Here is a 24,914-nt window from a genome sequence, read left to right on the forward strand (position 1 = left end):
AAAGGACTAGAGAGGGGAAAATCTGATAGAAGGCAGAAGACCATGGAAGAAAGGGAAGGAGGTGTGATAAGCAGGTAAGGAAATAAGGTGAGAGAGAGAAACAGGAAGGGGCAATGGTGGGGGGGGGTTCAAAAACCAGAAGTTTGAGAAATTGAAGCATCAGGTTGGAGGCTACCCAGGTGGAATCTAAGATGTTGTTCCTCCAACCTGACTGTGGCCTCATTGCAGCAGTAGAGGTGGCCATAGACTGCCATAATTTCTACCTACTTTAGTATAACTGGTTTACAATAACCAGCATTCACAATCTTTATGTTCTGTACCAGATGACTGGTATAAGTGCATTGAACACCACCCCATTTCCCAATGCCTCTCTCAAATTTCTACCATTACAGATGTATCATTATTTAAAAGTTTAGATCCAAAGTGAATGATCCCATCTCTATCTACACTGAAACCAATGTTACTTTAGTTTATTTATTTAAATTTATTAATATCTCTGTTAAATAATATTTCCAACCACGCTGCTTACAATGTAGCCTACCTTTGTGGCACTGCCAAACTTAGATATGTGGGTTTCTATCACACGATCCAAATATAACCATGGTGATCAGCTGCAGCTTAAACAAATCCTGGCAGGAAACCACAAGTCATATCCTGCCAATTTAATCCTACTGTCACCCTCCTCTCACCCAATTTCCTTAACAGGTCAACAATCTGGCTTCAATTCTAAGAATTTAACTTTAGCCAGTGGTATTTTGCACAGGACTTCACTGTAGACTTTCTTCAAGTCCATTTGGTGTTTGTCATCACATGGACTATGCAATGGTTGTTCTTACCAAGATTGATACCAGTGGCCAGATCTTCAATCAGGTGGAAATAAAACAAGTTTTAGATCCTTCATCAGATGGCCTACGTAGACTCGTGCACCTAGGTCACCTAGCTCTCAATGGCATTCCCAAGTCCCTTATCAAGAGTATATTGCTTATTTTTGCTTTCTTCATCTCCAATAAGATGAATTCAATATGGGAGAATATAATTTGCCAGACAAGATTTGAGACACTGGAGAGAATGAGGGGATGACAAGAGAATCTTCAAGTTTGTTTACCCTGAAAACACAAGACTGCTTGGAAGCAAGAAGCAATGCTGAGGCTGCCAGAAACATTCTTACTTTGCTATGGGTCTCTCTGCAGGGATATTTTATTACAGTTAAATGTGGTAAGTTATGTGCTTCCTCTGTTGCATGTAACTCAAGATGCAAATAATGAGAGCTGATGGCATTAAGGCCATATAAACACTATGAATAAGAACCCATGATATAAACAATAGGGAGAATATGATGCTATAAGTACAATGTCAAGCTATTACTTGACAGGCTTAAATAAGAGAAAAAGACAAAAGACAATCTGCTGGGTGGTGAAGACGAATGGTGCACAGTGTGTACTGCCTTGCCATGTCCACATGACTAATGTTGCAGCAGGATACATTAATCTTTTGAACAGGTACAATAACATACACTACTTAATCTTTCTGACAAAATAGAATCTGAACTTTTTTTAAAAAAACAAATTTTCTGAGTAAGCTGCACTCAAAATAAGTTACCTCAGGATATCGGTCATTAAATAATATTTTCATTAATAATTAAAAGGGGCTCCAAGTGAGTTTACACGCAAGTTCAGTTTCTAGAGATTCTGGAACAATACAAGCACCTTTTTGACATAAAAGTACAAGTACTTGCCTGATCTTAGCTGCAATACTACAATTCTCTTCAGTACTTGGAAAGATACAGAAACCATAACAAACGCCAAAGCTTTAACTTACTACAACAATAGTGGAATAACCTGGCTACACAGCAGAGAAGTTGCTTCTATGAGATGAAATTGGCTGCTGTGGACACACTAGGAAACATGCCCAGCAACAGTTACTATGTTGAAGAGAGATGACAAGATTGCTGAGAGAAAAGATCAGTAGACGTTTAAGGTTACTGATTACATCACTACACTCAATTGTGCCAAGAGTCATCTAACCCACACAAACAACCAGAGCCTTAAGGCAAGACTCTTCATGAGAATTGCCATATGTTATCTGAAAGAAAAATGTAAGGTATGTTTGTACACTTGCAAATCCTATAAGCTGAAGAGAAAACAAGTGCTGATCTGAACTGTGCCAAAACATTTTATCCATTTAAGGAACCAAATCATTGCCACTGGTCTGGAATGCAACCTCCATGCACCACTATCTTACACTTATGCATGAATTGGTTTTGGTCTCTATACCAGTGAAAAGAACAACCAATTGACACCAGAAACTGGTGTGAACACTTCAACTATGTGAATGCATAGAGAGTAACTGATATTGTGTCAGTTTTAATCTATCAAAACCTTTGCATCAAAGCAGTATGTAAAGTTGGATCAGCACATTCAAAAGGCTATTAACTGAACTGAAATTCTGACCTCCTACAAGACTTTAAAAATATTTCTGCAATGCAGGTCTTTGCGATGCACATTTTGCACACTGAGGGCAGGAAAAGAATTCTGACTTGACCTGGAAAAAAAGCTGCACTTCCTTCTCCCATAAATGCAAAATTAAAGTGTTATCGCCAGTCATTGGTAAAGACAGGGAACTTAGTGCACAATTGGTGAGTGTGATCGACATCTTCAAACAGCAGTCTCAATGAACTACAGACTAACCAACTTCTAACTTGTGAGTTTCAAATTATCAATGAAAATAGTTAAGATGCATACTCTTCTGGATTCCAATCAATAATAAAAATATATTAAATACTCAAGTCAGGCAAGCTTTGTGGAGAGGACTGATGTTTCACGGCAGTGACCATTTATCAGAAACCTCAAAAGCATTCTGATGAAAAGCCATCAACCTAATACATTAATTTTATTTCTCTCTACCTGGCTTATGGATCTTTTCCAGCATTGCAACATTTCATTTTTCAGTTGTGTATCCAGCTGAATTAATTCAAAATTAACACTCCAAGAGTTACTTTCATAACAGGAGCTGGGAATGCAGGGCAACAAAGACGACTAGTGATCACCATCTAAGTCACAATATTAGACAAACACAATCTGCCTAAACTAATAACACACAAACAATTGTACCTTTCACGTCCTTATTGAACGCATTGTTTAAACAATCACAGTCCAGGCTGGAAAAAGTATGTGAACCCTTGTATTTAATAACTGGTAAAACCCCTTTTTACCAGCAATAACCTCCAAACATTTCCTGTAGCTGCTGATCAGACTTGTAATGGCGAGGAGGAAGTTTAGACCATTCCTCCATACAAAACTGTTTCAGTTCATCAATATTTCTGGGATGCCATACATAAACAGCCCTCTTCAGGTCATGTCACAATTGGGTTAAGGTCTGGACTCTAAGACTTGGCCATTCCAAAACATGAATTTTCTTCTTTTTAAACCATTCTATTGTTGATTTACTCTTGTGTTTCAGATCATTTTGGTGCGATCTTTGCCAGATGCCCACTCCTAGGTACTGAATTTCCTCCATTTGAAGACAATTTCTCTTACTGTGGGTGATGAACACTCAAGTATGTAGCCTTTTCCAACTTCACGCATCTCTACAATTATTCTAAGGTCCTCTGAAAGTTGTTTTGATCAAGACATGGTGCATATAAACAGACCTTTCTTGAGAAGGGCAGGCACTGTTAGTAACCTGACTGTATGTCTTTTTAAAAATTGGACTGGGCACCTTTACAACCCTCACCTCCAATCTCATCTCATTGACTGGAACACCCAACACCAAACAGCTTTTGTAGAAGACATTACCCCAGAGACTCTCATACTTTTTTTGAACTTAGACTGTGATTGTTTAAATGGTGTACTCAGTATCGATGAGAAGTACAATTGTTTGTGTGTTGTTGGTTTAGGCAGATTGTGCTTGTCTATTATTGTGACTCAGATGAAGATCAAACCACATTTTATGAATGATTAATACAGAAAAGCAGGTAATTGCAAAGGGTTCACAAACATTTTCTTGCAACTGCAACTGATGTCAGGATTTGGACCTTTGAGACAGCTGTCCCCCTTACTTACTCCATCACCCAGCTGACCGAGTACCAAGTCCCTCAGATGACTACACTTCTGCTTAACTAATCAATGGCAGAACATGTCCAGCCATGACCTCAGTCTCCCATGATATCATCTTTGGTCCCCTTTCCATCCTCAAATATGTGCTGCTACCTAGCAATCCAGTTCAAAGACAATGCCAGCGACACACAATCCCCAACCTCTGACCAATCCCACATTAGATGTCAGAGGCATCAACTCTTGAATTAGCCACCTTGTCCTCACATTATAACCAATCACAATCCTGACCCCAGCTACTGAGTATGCCAAAATTATAAATTTTTTAATTAAGTTAATTTGACTAGCTGCCATCTTCCTCTTCTGCGACTTCCTTCACCTGGACTATGCCAGCTCATCTAACATTTGAGAAATCTAGTCCAATTTTTTAATCAAGAGGTTGGACAATTTCTTTACTCTCCTGGCCATCCTCTCAACTATTATTCTTATAAACTATACCCCATCCAAACTCTTCTCTCTAAACCTCATCACATGATCTCATTCTAATCTACACTTTCCCAATTTCTGCATTAAAAATCCTGTGCTCCAGTTATATCTCCATGTGACCTTAGCAGACTTGTCTGAAACTTCAACTTTAGCCTGTTTTGCACACTTTCTTCTGCTCCTATTCAGCCATAGTGCTCATCGCTATGGAGAGCTCATTTGCTGGCAGTGCCTCCTTACGAGCAACAAATCTGCAGATGCTTGAAATCCAAGCCACACAAGATGATGTAGGAACTCAGTAGGCAAGACAGCACCTATGGAAAAGAGTAAACAGTCGACATTTTGGGACAAGGCCCTTCATCACTTCTTAGCATGAAACATTGACTATTTACTCCTTTTCAAAGATGCAATCTGGCCTGCTGAGCTTCTCCAGCATTTTGTGTGTACTACTCTCTCCTTAATCCCGTAATCTTTAAAAATAATCATTCTGATCATGATTCTGACCACTGTTCCTTACTATGTTCTTCACTACAGTGTTTACTCATGTCTGATTGTGCCTCATGAACAAATTGATTGGAGAAAAAGTGTAAATAATACAACACTTGAAAAGCATCTTGACCAATTTGCATTTGTCTTGTGAGCGTGTACTGGGGGGGCATTACACCGTATTTACACAGAAGTATTGCACTACTGGCGCGGTGAAGGCGGTTTACCCTAGGTGAACGGGGGTCAACTGGGGGCACGGAGGCTACAAATTGATTGGAGAAAAAGTGCAAATAATACACAACTGAAAAGCACCTTGACCAATTTGCATTTGTCATTAAGGAGTCAACTCGGTCCCAGAAACAAACAGCACACATGAAATTTCAACTGGTCCATTCCACCAGAACTAATTTGTAAAAATATTGCAATGTAAATGGCGGTTATACAGCTATATGACCTGAATTGAATAATTTGTTTGAAACCGGTGTTCAAACTTCTCTTGACTTTCATGGAGCCTGTCAGTGAACTCCAGTCAGAGCAAAGTAACTAGCAAAGTCAAATCTTTCATTTTATCCTTTGCAACTCAATAGTTAAGCCACTGATTCATGAAATATTGCTTAAGTAATTTGTCTAGGTGAGTCATTGTTCACCTAGACAAATTACTTTTAAACAAAGAACTGAAGATCAAACTTTGTAATCTAACTTTTTTTAAAAACACACTTTCTAGGCTAATTTTTCTCTCAATAAACATGTATGTATTTATATATCACTGTCAGCTGAGCCCAATGGATACACCAAGATCTTCACAGCTGGCACATCTAGGTACCAAAACAGATACAGTCAGGCACTGAACCACAAGGGAAATCATTACAATTTTGTAGATTTGCATACTGTATTTTCAAAATTAATAATTACAGAAATGGGAGCTAAAATGGTTCATACAAGTTTAAAATTATGACAGGAATATACACAATTGAATTGCCTTTATTTTATGCATATCCTGTTGCAGTACAACATTGGGGATTATGAAATTTTCAAAGGTAGCATCTTTCTGATAGCAGCAAAACCTTGTTTGCTTGTTCTAGACCAGAGCTTCCCAAGCTTTTTTTAAAATACATTAGCGGAGGGGTCAGTGAACCCCTCAGTGGTTAAGAACCCCTGCCAAGACATTAGAGATGCCATAACAATAGTTATAGCTGGAGAGACAATAGTCTAGTTATTACCACTATAAGGCTATATGATTCAACTCACTATGTGGTTTCCATGTGAAATAGCTGCCACATGACAATGTACAAGCCACAGCTCAAAGAAATTCAATGTCTTTGACAAGCTGAGTTCTTCTAAAGTAAGATTTAAAACAGGCTTCATTTTCATCCCTTCTTTATCCAGGTATCAATATTTTGCTTTCTGTCACATCATAGAATAACTAGCTGTCTTTAACTTTAGCATTATATACAGGATCATTTTATTCAATACACCAGCTCGTTAATGCAAATATCTAATCAGCCAATCATGTGGCAGCAACTGAATGCATAAAAGCATACAGGCATAGTCAAAAGGTTCAGTTGTTGTTCAGACAAAACATCAGAATGGAGAAGAAATATGATCCAAACGACTTTGACCATGAAATAATTTTGGTGGCAGACAGGATAGTTTGAATTTCTCAGAAACTGATCTCCTGGGATATTCACATAAAGCAGTCTTGAGTTTACAGAGAATGGTGTAAAAATCAAAAAACATTCAATGAGCATCAGGTCTGTGAGCGAAAACACCTTGTTAATTCGAGAGGTCAGAGGAGAATGGCCAAACTGGTCATGCTAACAGGAAGGCAACTGTAATTCAAATAACTACATGTTACAGCAATAGTGTGCAGAAGAATATCTACACTACACATCAAACCTTGAAGTGGATAAGCAAAAAACCACGAACATAAACTCAATGACCTCTTAATTAGGTACCTAATAAAGTAGCCACTAAGTGTATAAAAATTTAAGAAAACACTCAACACAAACATGGGGGTATATTGCACTTTAATTTACAATTAATGGTTATTGAAATAGAAACTAATGATCACACTAAGAGAGTGGGTCCAACATAAGTAAAAGATAGTCTGCTACAGCTGCAACAGGACTGGCAAAGATAAGAGATACACAGAGGTACCAAAATCCCCAGAAGTTTCTGTCAACCCCATGATCACTGCATATTTAGGTCAATTGCTCACAGCAAGTTAACTAATGCAAATATGCCAATTTGAAGCATTCTCTGGAAGAATTTTTCTTTAAGAAAGTGATGATACTGTAAACAGTCACAACAATATTAAAGTATATTAAAATTAGATGTTAGTATACAAAGCATGCTGTGAGCTCACTATAATTTTGTAAGAGTCCCAGGGGTTCAGTTGAAACTGATGATAAAAAACATGGGTGAGTGCCTTGCAGGGTTTGCAAGTACCAATAAGGATCTTGTTACAGTGGAGATCTATTACATACTCTAATTTGAAGTGTCCACAAAGGTGATTTGACAGTACTCCAGAGTGCCAAGTACCCATCAGTTTCAGGGTATTACTTCCATCAGCATAATAGAAATTTTGGTCATATTTTATATGGATAAGAACTACATAGCACCACAGTTAGTTTACAAATATTATGTCAGACAACATATTCCAGCTGGGATGCTGCTCACAAGTGAACTTATGTAGTAAGCCCAATAGAAACCGAGGATATTCTGCACTACCACCCACAATTGTTAAGGGCACAATGTGACATTGAGTGCACCAAATTTGCCCAGGAATGGAGCCTGTGGTATCTTCAAGAAGCTGCTTTTTCCGATCTGATATGACGGGGTGCTCCAAGAAATACCCTCATGGGCCACTTTATGAGGTACAGGAGTGGAACCTGGTATGGTCTTCTACTGCTGTAGCCCATCCACTTCAAGGTTCGATGTTCTGTGTCCATCAAAGATGCTCTTCTGCACACTACTGTTGTAATGCGTGGTTTTTTGAGTTACCACAGCCTTCCTGTCAGTTTAAACCAGTTTGGTCATTTTCCTCTGATCTCTCTCCTTAGCAAGGCGTTTTCACCCACAAAACTGCCGCTCACTAAATTATTTCTTTTTTTGCCTCTCTGCACTGTTCTCTATAAACCCTAGAGACTGCTGTGCATGAAAATCCAGGAGATCAGCAGTTTCTGAGCAGCACAAATCACCCCATCTGACACCATCAACCATTCCACAAAGTCACTTAGATAATTTTTTTCCCCATTCTGGTGTTTGGACTGAATGACTGAACCTCTTGACTATGTCTGCATGCAATTATGCATTGAGTTGTTACCACATAATTGGCTGATTAGTTATTCGTGTTAATGAAATGTACTAATAAAGTGATCATTGTGTATTTGCCACAATTAGTTCCTAACTTCACATGCAAAGGCACAACCGTTTTTTTAAAGGAAACAAAAAAGTTCCAGCTTTTCCACAACATTCAACCTAAACACTGCTGCCATAGCTAAAGTCTGATCTAGTTCGTTAGCTAGACGAGATTGCAGTTCTACTCAATTCAGTCCAAAATGTGATTCAATTACCAAAACCACAATGACAAAATTTAAAATAACATCCGAGTTATTTAGAGTGACATCTAAGTTGCAATTGAATTAAAAACAAACAACTCTAAAATGCAACGCTGCTCAGTTGTATGCCAGCCCTGGGGAAAAGGCCGTTTTTCAGTCTGGATGTCCACGCAGAGATGTTTCTGATTCTCCTGCAGGATGGTAGGCAATTGAGCAGGTGATAACTGAGATGGGATGAGTCATGAGTTATATCATTAAAAGGGACATCACTGAGCCTATCAGCCTGAACCAAATCACTCTCTGGTAAATCCCCACAAAACACGTGTCAACCAAGTTTGCCTTCTGGTTGAAAAAGACAGTGCAGGAAAGCCTTGCTGTTAGACAAGTTCTGAGATAACAGAAGAGGAAATCTAGAGCAGTACAACTGAATTTGCCAGCTGCAACAAAATACACAAGGCCGGTACTGCTCAACAAACCACAATTAAACACTTCAGCATGAATACCACCATGAAGCTGGAAAACAATTCCACAATCAGAAACCTGTACTATTTGTAAAACAAAAAATCCAGATCAAAAAAGAATACGATTTTTCCAAACACACACAAAATGCTGGTGGAACACAACAGGCCAGGCAGCACCTATAAGGAGAAGCACTGTTGACATTTTGGGCCGAGACCCTTCATCAGGACTTTTTCCAAATTAATTCAGCTGTCATTCCACTTAAAAAAACTACTGAGCCATTCAATGGATAATCCTGACTAAAATAATGTTAAACCTTTGTGATTCTGAAAATCATAAAATTTAAAGTGAAAAACAGTTCCTCTACAGTTTGAAAGGTAAATATTTATGGGTAGGGGATGTATTGCTTTTGGCAGGAATATTTTTCTCTCAAATATAGATATGTCTGTTGGGTAGTGCAGTTTCAGTAAAATTGCAGTCAGTTTTTTTAAAATACAGGACTTGCTGCTAAATCCAACATTTATTACACCATTCTGAACGTCCTAGAGAAGATGACGTGCTGCCTTCTAAACTCTTGCAATCCTACTGGTCATGTAATTCCACAATTTATATCTAATGAAGGAGGAAGAATGCCAATAGCATTTGTTTTAATATACACGAGTTCAAGGGGAACCTGTCCTTATTGCTAGTGTTCACACGCAGTTAAGGAACTCAACATCCCCAAGAATGACCAAATCTTGGCTCTTCCCAACCTTCAAGTAAGTCAATTTATGTAAGTATATAACTTGATCAGATCAGAAGTTCAGGTTCAGATGCAGTACTGATATCCCTACTAGAGGAATCAACAGCAGAAGAGAAAACCCTGCCAGGAATTCTGCTGCTATAAAGCAAATGGACCCATGAGTGCATAGGAATGAAAAAATGAAAATTCTAGAAATGAATCATAATCAATCCAAAACTTTGTCTACCCGACATAGATCGGGAGACCGCTGAGCAACTATGCTCCGTCTGCCACAAAAAGCAGGATCTCCTGGTATCCACCCATTTCAATTCGACTTCCCATTCCGACATGTCAGTCCATGGCCTCCTCTACTACTGCGATGAGGCCACACTCAGGTTGAAGGAGCGACACCTTATATTCCCTCTGGGTAACCTCCAACCTGCTGGGATGAACTTCCTGTAATTGCCCCCCACCCTTCACCATACCCAATTCCTGTTTCCCTCTCTCACCTCATCTCCTTACCTTTCCATCACCTCCCTCTGGTGCTCCTCCCCCTTCCCTTTCTTCCATGGTCTTCTATCCTCTCCTATCAGATTACCCCTCCTCCAGCCCTTTATCCCTTTCATCAATCAACTTCCCAGCTCTTTACTTCACCCCTTCCCCCCTCCCAGTTTCACCTATCACCTGCCACCTTGTACTTGTTCCTCCCCTCTCTCAACCTTCTTACTCTGACTTCACTCCTTCCTTTCCAGTCCTGAAGAAAGGTCTCGGCCCAAAATGTTGACTCTTTACTATTTTCCATAGATGCTGTTAGGCCTGCTGAATTCCTCCAGCATTTTGTGTGTGTGACTTTGGACTTCCAGCATCTGCAGATTTTCTCATGTTTCTGTTTCCAAAATTGTGTCCCGTTTCTTTTTCAACAGACCTTGCCTGAGTCCCTGAATATTTTTAGTATTTTCTAATTGTATCTTCGACTTACAGCATCTGCAGTAATGTCAATCCACATTGTAGTCTTCACCCTTCATCCTCCAGGTTAAAACAATTTGCCATTTACAGGGTTAGGCTTAGCAATATTTGACAGCATAAGCTACCCAATAATAAGAAAAATACTAATTACAGAGCAGTGGAGAAAATAATCTCTACCAGTCTTCTATAACTGAATTTTTTTGTCAAAAAGTTTATTAACATTCCAATTAACACATTTATCCTGGAAATAGTTTGCAGTTTAAATAGAAAATCATCTTTTCACAGAAACATAGAAAACCTACAGGCCCTTTGGCCCACAAGCTGTGCCGAACATGTACTTATTTAGAAATTACCTTAGGTTACCCATAGCCCTCTATTTTTCTGAGCTCTATGTACCTATCCAGGAGTCTCTTAAAAGACACTATCATATTCACCTCCACCGTGACCGGAAGCCCATTCCACACAATCACCAACCACTCTGCGTAAAAATACTTATCCCTGACATCTCCTCTGTACCTACTTCCAAGCACCTTAAAACTGTGCCCTCTCATGTTAGCCATTTCAGCACTGGGGAAAAGCCTCTGACTGTCCACACGATCAATGCCTCTCATCATCTTATACACCTCTATCAGGTCATCTCTCATTCTCCGTTGCTCCAAGGAATAAAGGCCGAATTCACTCAACCTATTCTCATAAGGCATGCTCTCCAATCCAGGCAACATCCTTGTAATCTCCTCTGCACCCTTTCTATAGTTTCCACATCCTTCCTACAGCAAGGCCTGAACAGGGTCCTCTATAGCTGTAACATTACCTCTCGGCTCTTAAACTCAATCCCGAGGTTGATGAAGGTACACCTTAACCACAGAGTCAACCTGTGTAGCAGCTTTGAGTGTCCTATGGACTCAGACCCCAAGATCCTTCTAATCCTCTACATTGCCAAGAGTCTTACCATTAATGCTAGATTCTGCCATCATATTTGACCTACCAAAATGAACCACCTTACACTTATCTGGGTTGAACTCCATCTGCCACTTCTCAGCCCAGTTATGCATCCTATTGATGTCCCACTGTAACCTCTGACAGCCCTCCACACTATCCACAACACTCCCAACCTTTGTGTCATCAGCAAATTTACCAACTCTTTCCACCACTTCCTCATCCAGGTCATTTATAAAAATCACGAAGAGAAGGGGTCCTAGAACAGATCCCTGAGGCACTCCGCTGGTCACTGACCTCCATGCAGAATATGACCAGTCTACAACCACACTTGGCCTTCTGTGGGCAAGCCAATTCTGGATCCACAAAGCAAGGTCCCTTTGGATCCCCTGCCTCCTTACTTTCTCAATAAGCCTTGCATGGGCACCTTATCAAATACCTTGCTGAAATCCATATACACTACATCTACTGCTCTTCTTTCATCAATGTGTTTAGTCACATCCTCAAAAAAATCCAATCAGGATCATAAGGCACGACTTACCTTCAACAAAGCCATGCTGACTATTCCTAATCATATTATGCCTCTCCATAAATCCTGCCTCTCAGGATCTTTTCCATCAACTTACCAACACAGAAGTAAGACTCACTGATCTACAATTTCCTGGGTTATCTCTACTCCCTTTCTTGAATAAAGGAACAACATCTGCAAACCTCCAATCCTCTGGAACCTCTCCCGTCCCCATTGATGATGCAAAGATCATTGCCAGAGGCTCAGCAATCTCTTTCCTCACATCCCTGTCACCTGGGGTATATCTCATCCGCTCTCAGAGACTTACCCAACTTAATGCTTTCCAAAAGCTCCAGCACATCCTCTCTCTTAATGTCTATATGCTCAAGCTCTTCAATCTGCTGTAAGTCATCCCTACAATCACCAAGATCCCTTTCCATAGTGAATACTGAAGCAAAGTATTCACTAAGTATCTCTGCTATCTCCTCTGGTTCCATACACACTTTATCACTGTCACATTTGATTGGTCCTATTCTTTCACATCTTACCCTCTTCCTCTTCACATACTTGTAGAATGCCTTGGGGTTTTCTTTAAGCCTGCTCACCAAGGCCTTCTCATGGCCTCTTCTCTCCTAATTTCATTCTTAAGTTCCTTCCTGCTAGCCTTATAATCTTCTAGATCTCTATCATTACCTAGTTTGTTTTTTGAACCTTTCGTAAGCTTTTCTTTTCTTCTTGGCTTGGTTTTCAAAAGCCTTTGTACACCATGGTTCCTGTACCCTACTATCCTTTCCCTGTCTTATTGGAACATGCCTATGCAGAACGCCACGCAAATATCCCCTGAACATTTGCACATTTCTGCCATACATTTCGCTGAGAACATCTGTTCCCAATTTATGCTTCCAAGTTCCTTCCTGATAGCTTCATATTTCCCCTTACTCCAATTAAACACTTTTCTAACTTGTCTGTTCCCATCCCTCTCCAATGCTACGGTAAAGGAGATAGAATTGTGATCACTATCTCCAAAATGCTCTGACAGACCTGACACCTGACCAGGTTCATTTCCCAATACCAGATCCAGTACAGCCTCTCCTCTTGTAGACTTATCTACATGTTGTGTCAGGAATCCTTCCTGAACATACTTAACAAACTCCACCCCATCTAAACCCCTTGCTCTAATGAGATGCCAATCAATATTTGGGAAATTAAAATCTCCCACCACGACAACCCAGTTATTATTACGCCTTTCCAGAAAGTCTCCCTATCTGCTCCTCGATGTCCCTGTTACTATTGGGTGGTCTATAAAAAACACCCAGTAGAGTTATTGACCCCTTCCTGTTTCTAACTTACACCCACAGAGACTCAGTAGACAATCCCTCCATGACTTCCTCCTTTTCTGCAGCCGTGACATTCTCTCTGATCAGCTGTGCCACACCCCCACTTCTTTTGCCTCCCTCCCTGTCCTTTCTGAAACTTTTCCTGAAACATTTTTCTGAAAATGACAGTCATTGCAATGTAGTTCCCTGTGTTCCCACATTAATTTAAATTAGATGCTAATGATTTTGGCAGACGAGCTCTCTGGGTTAAGTCACTGAGCCAGACTATACAAAACAACTAATCTACTAGATCAGTCCTTCAACTTTCCATTATATCAATCTGATACAAGGGCTCTTCCCTCACAGAACCAGACTAGGTAGTTCACTGAGGTCACTGACACCAAATAACGATCAGAAAAATGAGAGATCAAATCAGTCTTGATCTTCCAGTTAAACTGCAATATACAAGTGCTTTCCTCTCCAATTAATTTTGTGACAATCAAACAATGAAAGACTGATTAAAAGAGAAGCAAAGAAGATACAATCCTAGAACCTGGAGAAATAAAAACAGTTTAGAAAGGAGGTACAGGAGCATCAGAACTTGGTAATAGCTTCTTCCCTCAGACTGTAAGACTAATGAATACTCTGCCACCAAGGTCTCATCACTTGGACAACGAGTTGTTTACTGTACTGTTTACCTCTGCTGTACACGACATGCATGTTGTATTATATTTTATTAACTTGTGGTAATGTTCTGTTTTTCTGTGCTGTGCATGATATATGTATTAAGGGTACACCATTTGATTTGTTTGGTTGTATATATATATACACACACACACACACACACACACACACACACACACACATATACACACAGTCAGATGACAATAAACTTGAACTTATTGAACACAGCCAGTCAAGCAACATCACTGGAAGCAAAAGGATGTTTGATGTTTCGGGTCGAGACCCAGCATCAAACGTCCAAGTAGCCTCCCGGTTAAAAGCTCACTGAAAGTGGCAGAGATACTTTAACTGCTCTCAATGAGACTAACAACAGAAATGGAATGGGGAGACATTGGAGAAGAGGACAGGATTTCCTTCTGCCATGATGTACTTGATAACAATAGGCAAGAACAAGCTCATAGAGGTGAGGCGTTTTGCTAACACTGACCACCAGGTTAAGTAATGCAAGGCTACTTTGGTGACTGAGCAACAGAGGGTTAATCATCTGCCATGAAACCTTACTCCATTTAGCCATTTTACTTACTAAAAAACCAAATCAAAATCGGACAAAAAAGTAAAACAAATGCACATACTGAAAATTTTGAACTGGAAATATGGAACAAGCTGCCAATGTAGGTGGTTAAGGCAGGCACAATAACAACATCTGAAATCCATTTATACAAGTACATGCAAAGTAGGGGTTTAAAGGGATAGGAGCCCAACGGGGCCAAATTTAGTGGATGCCATGGCAAAAAGGCCTAAGGGCCCATATCAATGACGTATAGCTCGATGGCTGGAAATGCTCAGTAGGTCAGGCAGCACCTGTGAACAGATATACAGGATTATCATTTCAGGTTGATGATCTGTCACGGACCTCAAACGTGAACACTGTGTTCCAATTCTGAAGAAACTTGAACAATAATTAACTGGCACGTTCACTCTTTAATAGTGAAACAGCAATGCTCCGGCAAAATGTATGCTTGCTGCTTCAATACAGAAACAAGCTAGATTTACAAAGAAACAGGTTATCTTCAGCTATTGATCAATTTCTCTCACGCTTGATGTCTGAAGCTCCCCAGATGACACTTCTGGAGAACTGGGATCAAGCTTCATGCATCCTTTAATAAAACAGGTCTCATTCATCAAACATCCTTATTCTCAATAACAGCAAATCCAAAGCTCTCTAAAACTTTCAACCACTCTACCTATTCACCATTTCTGGATTGCAGTATGTACCTTCCCCTTTCTTTCTCACTCCAGAGAAAGTCAGCACACTTCCTTGGAACCTCCTACTTCTCAACAGCCTTTTACCAGACAATTCCCCAACACCCAGTCCCAACTCCTGCCTGTCCTGTCTCTGCCCCATCTCTCTCAACTTGGCCTTTACCAGCAAGTTGTTGTAGCCACCTCATGCCCAAGTGAAGCACAGAGGTGATTTATGTGAAAAGGCACCACACAAATGCAAGCAGCTGCTACATATCAAAAGAGAAGAAAAGCTGTAGGCCATTAAATCCTTAAACGAGTTCCATCATTTAATGACATGACTGAACTATGATCATACTTCATCACATCATACATCAAAAATCCATTACAGATTAAAAGGTAGTAACTAGCCTATCATCTGCTTTTTACAGGGTTTTAAACAGCTACAACCATCCCAAATGGAAATGTTTGCTAACTTTTAACCCTCTGACATTCCAATTTTAAAAGCAGTTCGCCTCACTAACTTCCCTGGAGAGCTGAAACAGCTTTCTCCAGCTTACCTGACTTTTCCTTTAGGCAGTCCAAGTTTATGTAAACTCTATAATTTTTCACATCAGGGACTGTCTGGTCAATATTAGCCACAGCAATCCAAGGCTAATATCTCTTCCCTAAAGGAACTGGTTCTGAACCCTATCCAATATCTGCAGTCCACCTACTTGCTACTCCATTCATGCCTTGAACAACTCTGCCCTCCAGCAGCTCACTGTGGCTGCAATGCACCTCTTCTGCAAAATGCACTCCATGCAACACTGTCAAAAGTGTCCTGTTGGGCTGCATCATTGTGTGGTACTTAAGCTGCAAGGTATCAGACCAAAAGATCCAACGTAGGATTGTAAAAACCACAGAGAGTATCATCGTAATCTCCCTCACCCCTTTCTGTAACATTTACTGAAAGCGTTATATACAAAGGGCCCGAAGCATTGTCTCTTTAACCCACTACCATCAGGAAGGAGGTACAGAAGCCTCCTTCTGCAGTAGTACAGAGGACTTGAAATGCCAGACTGGGTAAAAGCTTCTTCCCTCAGGCTGACTAATGAATACCCTGCCGCCACTGAGATCTCATCACTAGAACAGCAAGCTGTTTACTGTTTACCTGTACTGTGCACTACATGCACTTTGAATTATAATTTTAAGAACTTATTTACGGTAATATTTTATTTTTCTGTGCTGTGTGTGATATATGTATTGTGGGTGAACAGTGGTCAAGAGGAACGCTGTCCTCTTTGGTTGTATATATGCAGTTAGATGATAATAAACAAACCTCTTCAATCTGAATTGAAGTGACTTTATTACTTACATCCTTCATATACGAGTAAAAATCTTTACACTTCTGTCTAAATGTGCAATGTATAGTAATTTATAATAAATAGTATGCACAACAATATAAAATAGAAATATAGTTGTGTCAGCATGAATTGATCAGTCTGATGGCCTGTTGGAAAAGCTGTCCTGGAGCCTGTTGGTCCTGGCTTTTATGCTGCAGTACCATTTCCTGGATGGTAACAGCTGGAACAGTTTGTGGTTGGGGTGACTCAGGTCCCCAATGATCTTTCGGGCCCTTTTTATACACCTGTCTTTGTAAATGTCCTGAATGAATAGTGGGAAGTTCACATCTACAGATGCGCTGGGCTGTCTGCACCACTCTCTGTGGAGTCCTGTGATTGAGGGGAGTACAGTTCCCGTACCAGACAGTGACAATTTCCATACCAGGCAGTGATGCAGCCAGACAGGATGCTCTCAATAGTGCCGCTGTAGAAAGTTCTTAGGATTTGGAGGCCCATACCAAACTTCTTCAACTGTCTGAGGAAAAAGAGGCGCTGTTGTGCCTTTTTCACCACATGAGATCCCCAGTGATGCTCTACAAAGAACAGCAGGTACAAGGAATGTCACCATCTTCAGGTTCCCGTCCTGGTTGTAGGTTAGCCTGACTTGTATTATTATCTCCATTCCTTCATTGTCACTGGATCTAAAAGTCCTGGAAAATCTTATGGTCTAACTCCCTACCCACCAGCAGTGTGAGAGTAACTCCATAACAAGGTCTGAAGCAGATCACTGGGTATTCAAAAGGGAGTAAAAGCCAGCCTTAACACTGCCTACACATTGAGAAATTACTAAACATAAAGCAACAGTGGAAGTACACAATTCAGGAACAGATGCTATTTTCCCTCTACTTGAATATTCCTTGATAGTATTTGGTTCCACAACTTCTGTACTTCAAGTTATTATTTTATATCTGAGTGCTGATCGTAAGGAAAAGCACTTCCAAATTCAATTTACATACACTCAGAAACAGATCTCCTGGGTTTTTCCCCACGCACAACAGTCTCTGGAGTTTACAGGGAATGGTGCACAAAACAAAAAACATCCAGTGAACGGCATTCTGCGAATGAATATGTGCTGTTAATGTGAGAGATCAGAGTAGAATGGCCAGACTGGTTGAAGCTGACAGTAACTCAAATAACTATGCTTTACAACAGTGGTGTGCAGAACAGCATTCCTGAACGCACAACACACCAAACCTTGAAGTAGATGAGCTATAGCAGCAAATGACAATGAACTTACTCAGTGGCCACTTTATTAGGTACAGTAGGTACTAAGAATATACTCTTATACCTAAGAGTATAAGTTGCAATCTACTTGAACACTACCAGGAGAGGTTATTTAAGAGTTCTTGCATGGCAATTTTTCTGCTTCCTCATCCAAGAGGACTAATGCTGATTATTATTACTGCTGCACCAGCTGATTCAACAGATATCAAACATGACTAAGACTGCAGCAAAAACTATTCAAATAGTCACTTTCACTACCTCCAGCATTTTATGTCAAACTACAGAAACAAGCACCAGCAAATATCCAGAAGAGCAGAAGTGCAAAAAATATGCACGATTTGACATGGAATGCTATCATGACAAATTTACACAAACTATGCACACACACTTCAGGATGTTCTTGTCACAAGGAAAAAAACTGACCAAGTAATTATTTAATCACATTTGTTGCACATAATACAGTGAGAATCAGCATTGTTCCAAATAAACATCTGTGTTCATTTACTGAATCTGTAAAGTTGGAAATTAACACTAATGCACAAATGTCAACTGAGGGCAATCAGACTTACATCAATAAAGCCGATTCCGTCTTAACAAGACCACTGCATCTCTACACTGTATATGTTGAAAGCCAACATAAGTCCTACACATCAGTAAATTAGTGTATTTTAAGTTTATTCACTGCAAACAAAAATGATCTTTTAATGCTAAAAAATGTTGAAATTGACCTGCTTGATCTACATGAAATATTGCAATCATTGCAACTTCTTGTAAGGTCATGGCAGATGGGAAAAAAATTGAAAACAAAACGTATTGCTTGCCATCATCTGATTTAAAATACAGAAGAAATGTGTTACTATTTTGCAAAGTCAGAAAGGCAGTTACCAAAATAGTGGATGGTCTGCATCACACTTTATATAAAGAAATAAAATTGTAGTTCAACAGCATAGTGAAATCAGATGTTTTATTTTGTTATACAGAATCAAAATATATATAAAACAGGATCAAAAAATTGTTGTTAAGTAATGGGTATCTGTAGGTATGGACTGGATCCCATCCAACCAAAACTATTTGGGATTTATATGGGGAGAAGTGGACATAACAGCTATTTGCTTTTACAAATAGAAAATTTACTTATGCGAAGTTGATTGCTGGGCTTGAGTTCGGAGTAAATAAATTCATTGTAACTATTGGGCTGCAGTTCTGCGTCAATAAATGCACTAACTATTGGGCTGAAGTTTGGAATAAATACATGCACTAACTGTTGGACTCCAATTGGGGGTAAATAAATGCACTGCGCTGATGGACTACAGTTTTTAGAGTACACTGCAGTTGAGGGGTTTCAGCTCGAGATGGTTGCATTCTGCGTGTTTCTGTGTGCAGGGGAGGAAAGTGTTCTGTTTGCCGAGTGTTGCACTGCCGGGTTGGAGCCCAGCTGGGTGCCCGCCTGCTCGCCTGGGCCATTACGCTGCTGCCTGGCCAGGCTTGTCTGCAACTCAGCCCAAGCAGAGCACACACACACAAAAAAAACCCTCCTTCCTCGTCGTCGTCTCCTCCAAATCCCGCCTCCCCACCGGCCAAACCGCCGCGCCCGCCGCTCGCGGCCTCACCTGAAATATAAAGGCGCCCCAGGTCGCCTCCATTTCAACCGCTACACACGGAGGAGAAAGAGCCACAACAAAGCTGCTCAGAACACGGCGCCGGGGCAAACATGGCCGCCGCCGCCACTTCCTGTCACCTCTCACCCCTCCCCTCCCCTCCCACGCCAGCCACTCCGACCAGCAATGCAGCACCGCACGGGGTTAGCGCGTCCCGACCGGCCGAACGCCAAGAATAAAGAGTTTATTTCAAATACTCCGAATCCCTCAGGAAGACCGTCCTTCCCTTCAGCCATTCGGTTCACGCACCAACCTGCACAACCCTAGTTACTACCCCAGTATAGCATCACTATGGCCAACTTACAGTACAGCCAACTTTGTTTTATTTTGCCTCAGTTGAGTTCTTTCCTGTATAATTGTTTAATTTACGTCTTTCTTGTGGATGTTTGTACGTGATTCTGCTGATTTTACTGCACCCGTGCATTACACGTACTTGCGTACATGACGATAAACTCAAACTTTCCGACTGTAAAATAAATACCAATCACTAATCAACTGATTATTTAAACTTGCGGATTATTTTCTATAGTTATCACGATGACATTCAAGCCCAAGCGTCAGCAGGATGGACACTTCCAAGTACTAACTAACTACTATGGCTTCTCAATAGTGGAGGACGAAGGCGCAACCCCCTTTCTGAGCAATTCTTGACTGGCACAATTCAAATATAATCCCACAGACCCACTTCACATCATTGTTCCTTCCTCATTTCAAATATTTATTCAGTTATTTCTCCCGGGGTGCAACGTTCTCTGCTCCAATTGCTCTTTACATCAAAACATTTCAAGGAGGTCCCTTGACATGAATTTGTGATCGACTATTTCTCATTAGCCATGGCTACTTCAAAAGTCACTGGGGATGGCCAATTAAAATTTCAAATAAAATTAAAAATAGATACAAGTTGATCACAGGTCAAACGACAAGGTAACTAAGATTTTTTTTAGATCTCTCTGGCAGGGCCAGGCAGAATATTATTCTCTTTCAAATGAAAATAATGGAAATAAATTACCAGAAACTTGTAAGTAAAAGCATTTCTAATGTTCTAAGGCCTGAACTACTATTGTAGTAACAGGTGGAGAATACTTAAATGAGTCCTGACGAAGGGTCTCGGCCCGAAACGTTGACTGCTCCTTTCAACGGATGCTGCCCGACCTGCTGAGTTCATCCAGCCTTTTTGTACGTCTTGATTTGACCACAGCATCTGCAGTATACTTTGTGCTTAAATCTTCCATCTCATAATTTAACTCCCAACTGAAATATTTGAAAAATAATTTCCCACGACTGCAGTTTGGTCCATTTCACATGATATTCAAACTTCTCCCACATAAGATAGCCCACCTTTTTTAATAGATTTTAGATTCTTTAAATCAGAAGTGTTGATACTATCAGGTCAATATGTTTTCTGCTGTCAACAAAGGCTAAGCAAACAGTTGTGAAAAACTTCCCTCTCACTCCACCCAGAGAATTTGCAATAGGACACCAAACACATTTTCTCTCCTTAGAGCCACAAATCAAAAGTTCAAAGTAAAATCCACTATCAGAGTACATACATGTCACCACATACCACCCTGAGATTATTTTTCTATGGGCATACTTGGCAAATCTATAGAACGGTAACTGTAAACAGGATCAAGGGATAACAAACTGTGCAAATACAGATATAAATAAATAGCAATGGATAGTGAGCATGAAATAACAAGATAAAAAAGTCCTTATGAGTTCAGCTATCTATCCCCATTTGTTCAAAAGCCTGGTGGTATGTTCCCATACCAGGCCATAATGCAGTCATTCAGCATACATCTAAAGAAGTTTGCCATGGTTTTTGATGACATGCTGAATCTCAGCAGACTCCTGAGGAGGTAGCGTCGTTGCCGTGCTTTCTTCGCAACAGGTTATTAAGTAAATAACATTGTTCGTGTCTGGTGCATCATGCAGTTTTTCATAAGACCATAACTCACCTGCTAAGGACAGCCTTGGATATAAAGACATGGAATCCCATGTTTGCCTCAGAATATTGTTTAAGTTCACTTCAAATGACATAGCTTACCAGTACAGTTACACTTCCTATTGGTCCAGAAAGGCCTTTGTAAATGTAAAGACACTGGCTTGCAAAATTATATACAGATGTACAATGTCCTGCGTATGTTACTCAAAATGGCTTCTTTGGTTTGTTAAGAGTAGGAATGCTTCTTTGTCTGATAAGTGTTTTCTCTCGCAGTTGTTTAGCTTTTGACTTGCTGATATGGGGATTGTATTCATTTGTTAACCAATGGGGAATTTTATTTTGTCTTGTGAGGCTGGGAGCTTGGGGGTTTTCGCGGTTTTTTCAGGGGAGTCGGGAAGAAGACACCGAGGAAGGTGGACGTGCGCTGCACTGCTTGGTTGACCACTGGGGGTGGTCCCAGGTGCAAGGACGTGGAGGTCGGAGGAAAGTGACGAGGGGTCGAATGGTTCGATGGTTGAGCTCCAACGATGTGCACTAAACTGACTGAACTTTGATAAGTTGGCGCCTTTTACTTTTTCTTTTCCTTCATACATACTGTATTGCATAGTACTCTTTTAGTTTTAGTAAAATCTTTAAAGTGTATTTCATAACGGTATCTGGTGTGAGTTTGATACTGTGTGTGTGCGCGTGGCATACACTTGATTCTCACTGCACCTGCATGTACGGGAGGTGGGGTTGGTGAGTGGCTGGATCTCCTTTTCCCCTAGACATATACCAGCCTGTTGGGTGATTGTTACACGGAGCATCCCAGGGTTACTAAAGCCTGACTTGCAGACAACCCTTCAAGCAAGCTCTCATAAACAATTTCAAATGTCCGATGTACTTTTGCTTTTACCAACAGCATAACTAATTTCTTGTGTCTCTCCACTTTTAGTATTTGTTCTTTCTTATCAGTTTTAAGAGCTTTTGAAACCATTCAGTGCAGTAATATGAAGGTACAGTTACCTTCACGTGAATTTTGTGTATTTTCCAACTTAAGGATAAAAAAATCACTTACAGACATTTGTGAAAAGAGAACCAGTCCATCTGGGATAGGCCGACAAAACAAAATGAGCAGAATCTAATTTCCAAAGGCGTAGAGAATCAGACATTTTGTTATTAGACAATGCTGGACAGCATATGATGAAGCTACTATAGATCACATTCTATAGTAAATACCTTGTGGTTATAGACCACCTTTAATACAGTATAGAAAACATTTCAATGCTTTTTCTGGGGTGCACAATAAGGAACAGATGATCACTGAACATTGACAAGAGATTTGGGAAAGATGTCTAACACATACAGACAAAATTATCAAACTTCTTACAGTTCCAAACCAGCTATAAACCACATACCCCTGCACTATTGTCTGATATTTTAGAACTCTAGTGTGAGAAACATTGGCACGATGAAACATGAGCACTTTTAGACTTGCTAGTCCATTCCATCATATGATGAAAACTTCACTGACCTGTGTGACCTGATTTCACAAACCTGCATTTTATCTATAATCATTACAGAAGATTGGCTTAGAAATGTCTGCCAGCTTCATGATCATATTTATCACTGAACGAGATTGAATTTGCAATAGACCTCACCGTCATCTCATCATCTGTGAAACCCCTCTTCTGGGTACAGAAGGCTGACCAAAAGACCTTGTTCCTTGTTACCGTTGGCTTCTCTCAAAACCTTTGGAACTGTCCTTAAATATCTTGAATAATCAGAGACGTTCAAAAAGTTTGATGTTTTAATAATTAGAATTATTTGAAAATAGCCAATAATCTTAGAAACTGAGGCAAAATAAATGAAAAATCGTTGATTTAGAATCAGAATAATTCCAGAATAAGAGGCTGTCATTAAATCTACTACAGCAACACTGCCTCTTTATCAAAGCAACACACTATTTCCACTCCCTGGCCCCTTTTCTGCAGCTTTGCAATTTTTTTCACTCATTAAACATTTACCCAATTTCAAAGGCTTCAATGGAGCCTGCCTCCATTACACAGCCCATTCCAGATTCCAGCTATATATATTTGCATAAAAAAAGATTTTCCTCATGTTACTCTTAATTCTCCTCCCCTTTATTTCACGGTTCTAACTCTAATCCACAAGCTTTTCACCAAGCCTCCCACAGTTCATTCTGTCTCAGCTCTTCGTTATTTCTTTATATTTCCATCAAATCTCCTTTCAATCTTCTCTAAAGCAACAATTCTTATGCCTGCAACCCTTCATCCAAAAAAAAATACTCATAAATTGTTTCTGGAGTGTCTCCAATGTTTATGGTCAGTGACACCTTTCAAATGGATGCAGCTGCACAGCTTACATCTGTGAGCTGCAGTAGCTGGATTCATTTCTGCTCAGGCCTACACACCATTATGTTCCTAGATTATTTTCTCTGAATATAATACTTATTATTTTTTCTGTCGAAGAATTTGGAGCATCAAAAATTCATACGAGTCCCCCTAAGCCTTTGTCCCTTATGGATTTTTTCAATTTACTCAGGTACTCGGGTCAACATTGTATTTTGTAGGTCTTCATTGAAAAGAACTTGGCTTGCAAATTTTATGTATTAATGTATCCTTGTGTTTTTATATAGTGTATCTATCAACTCTGATGATAATAATGCCAATAAGAGCACTGAGTGTAGGCGTTGGATTGTTATGTTGCAGTTGTACAAGACATTGGTGAGACCACACCTAGAGTATTGTATACGGTTTTGGTTACCGTCACAGGAAAAGAAGAAAGGCCATGATAGAGAGGAAGTTTCCAAAGGTGGGAGAGTCTAGAAACAGAGGGCACAGCCTCAGAATAGAAGGATGTCCCTTTAGAACAGAAATGAGAAGGAATTCCTTTAGCCAGAGGGTGGTGAAGCTGTGGAATTCATTGCCACAGATGAATATATACATTTAGTATATTTAAAGCGTAGGTTGGTAGGTTCTTGATTAGTAAGGCTGACAAAGGTTATGTGGGGAAGGTAAGAGAACTAGTTTGAGAGGGGTAATAAATCAGCCATGATAGAATGGCAATGCAGACTTGATAGGCCAAATGGCCTAACTTTGCTCCTAGGTCACATGGCCAAAGATTTACAAGAATATTACCAGGAGTCAAATGGCTGAGATTGGGCACACCAGGAATTTGAATGTAGGAGACTGAGGGGTGACCTTATAGAGGTGGATAAAATAATGAGTGGCATAGATGTCCCATCTTGGTCAGCATTAGCAACTTGAGCTGAAGGGTCAGTTTCTAT

At 40.1% G+C, this 24,914-nt stretch overlaps 1 protein-coding gene across 5 annotated transcripts in view; it reads right to left on the reverse strand.

The window, feature by feature from the left end:
- Positions 1–19,762, reverse strand: part of LOC140731677 (vascular endothelial zinc finger 1-like) — a 50,266-nt gene extending 30,504 nt beyond the window's left edge. For all 5 annotated transcript variants that reach the window (XM_073053336.1, XM_073053334.1, XM_073053333.1 and 2 more), the window contains exon 1: positions 19,633–19,762. In XM_073053336.1, coding sequence (XP_072909437.1) covers positions 19,633–19,665 — 33 coding nt within the window. In that variant the 5' untranslated portion in view covers positions 19,666–19,762. The remainder of the gene's footprint in view (positions 1–19,632) is intronic.
- Between the last annotated feature and the right edge of the window lie 5,152 nt (positions 19,763–24,914).

This window comes from Hemitrygon akajei, chromosome 8 (genome assembly GCF_048418815.1).
Source record: "Hemitrygon akajei chromosome 8, sHemAka1.3, whole genome shotgun sequence".
NCBI lineage: Eukaryota > Metazoa > Chordata > Chondrichthyes > Myliobatiformes > Dasyatidae > Hemitrygon > Hemitrygon akajei.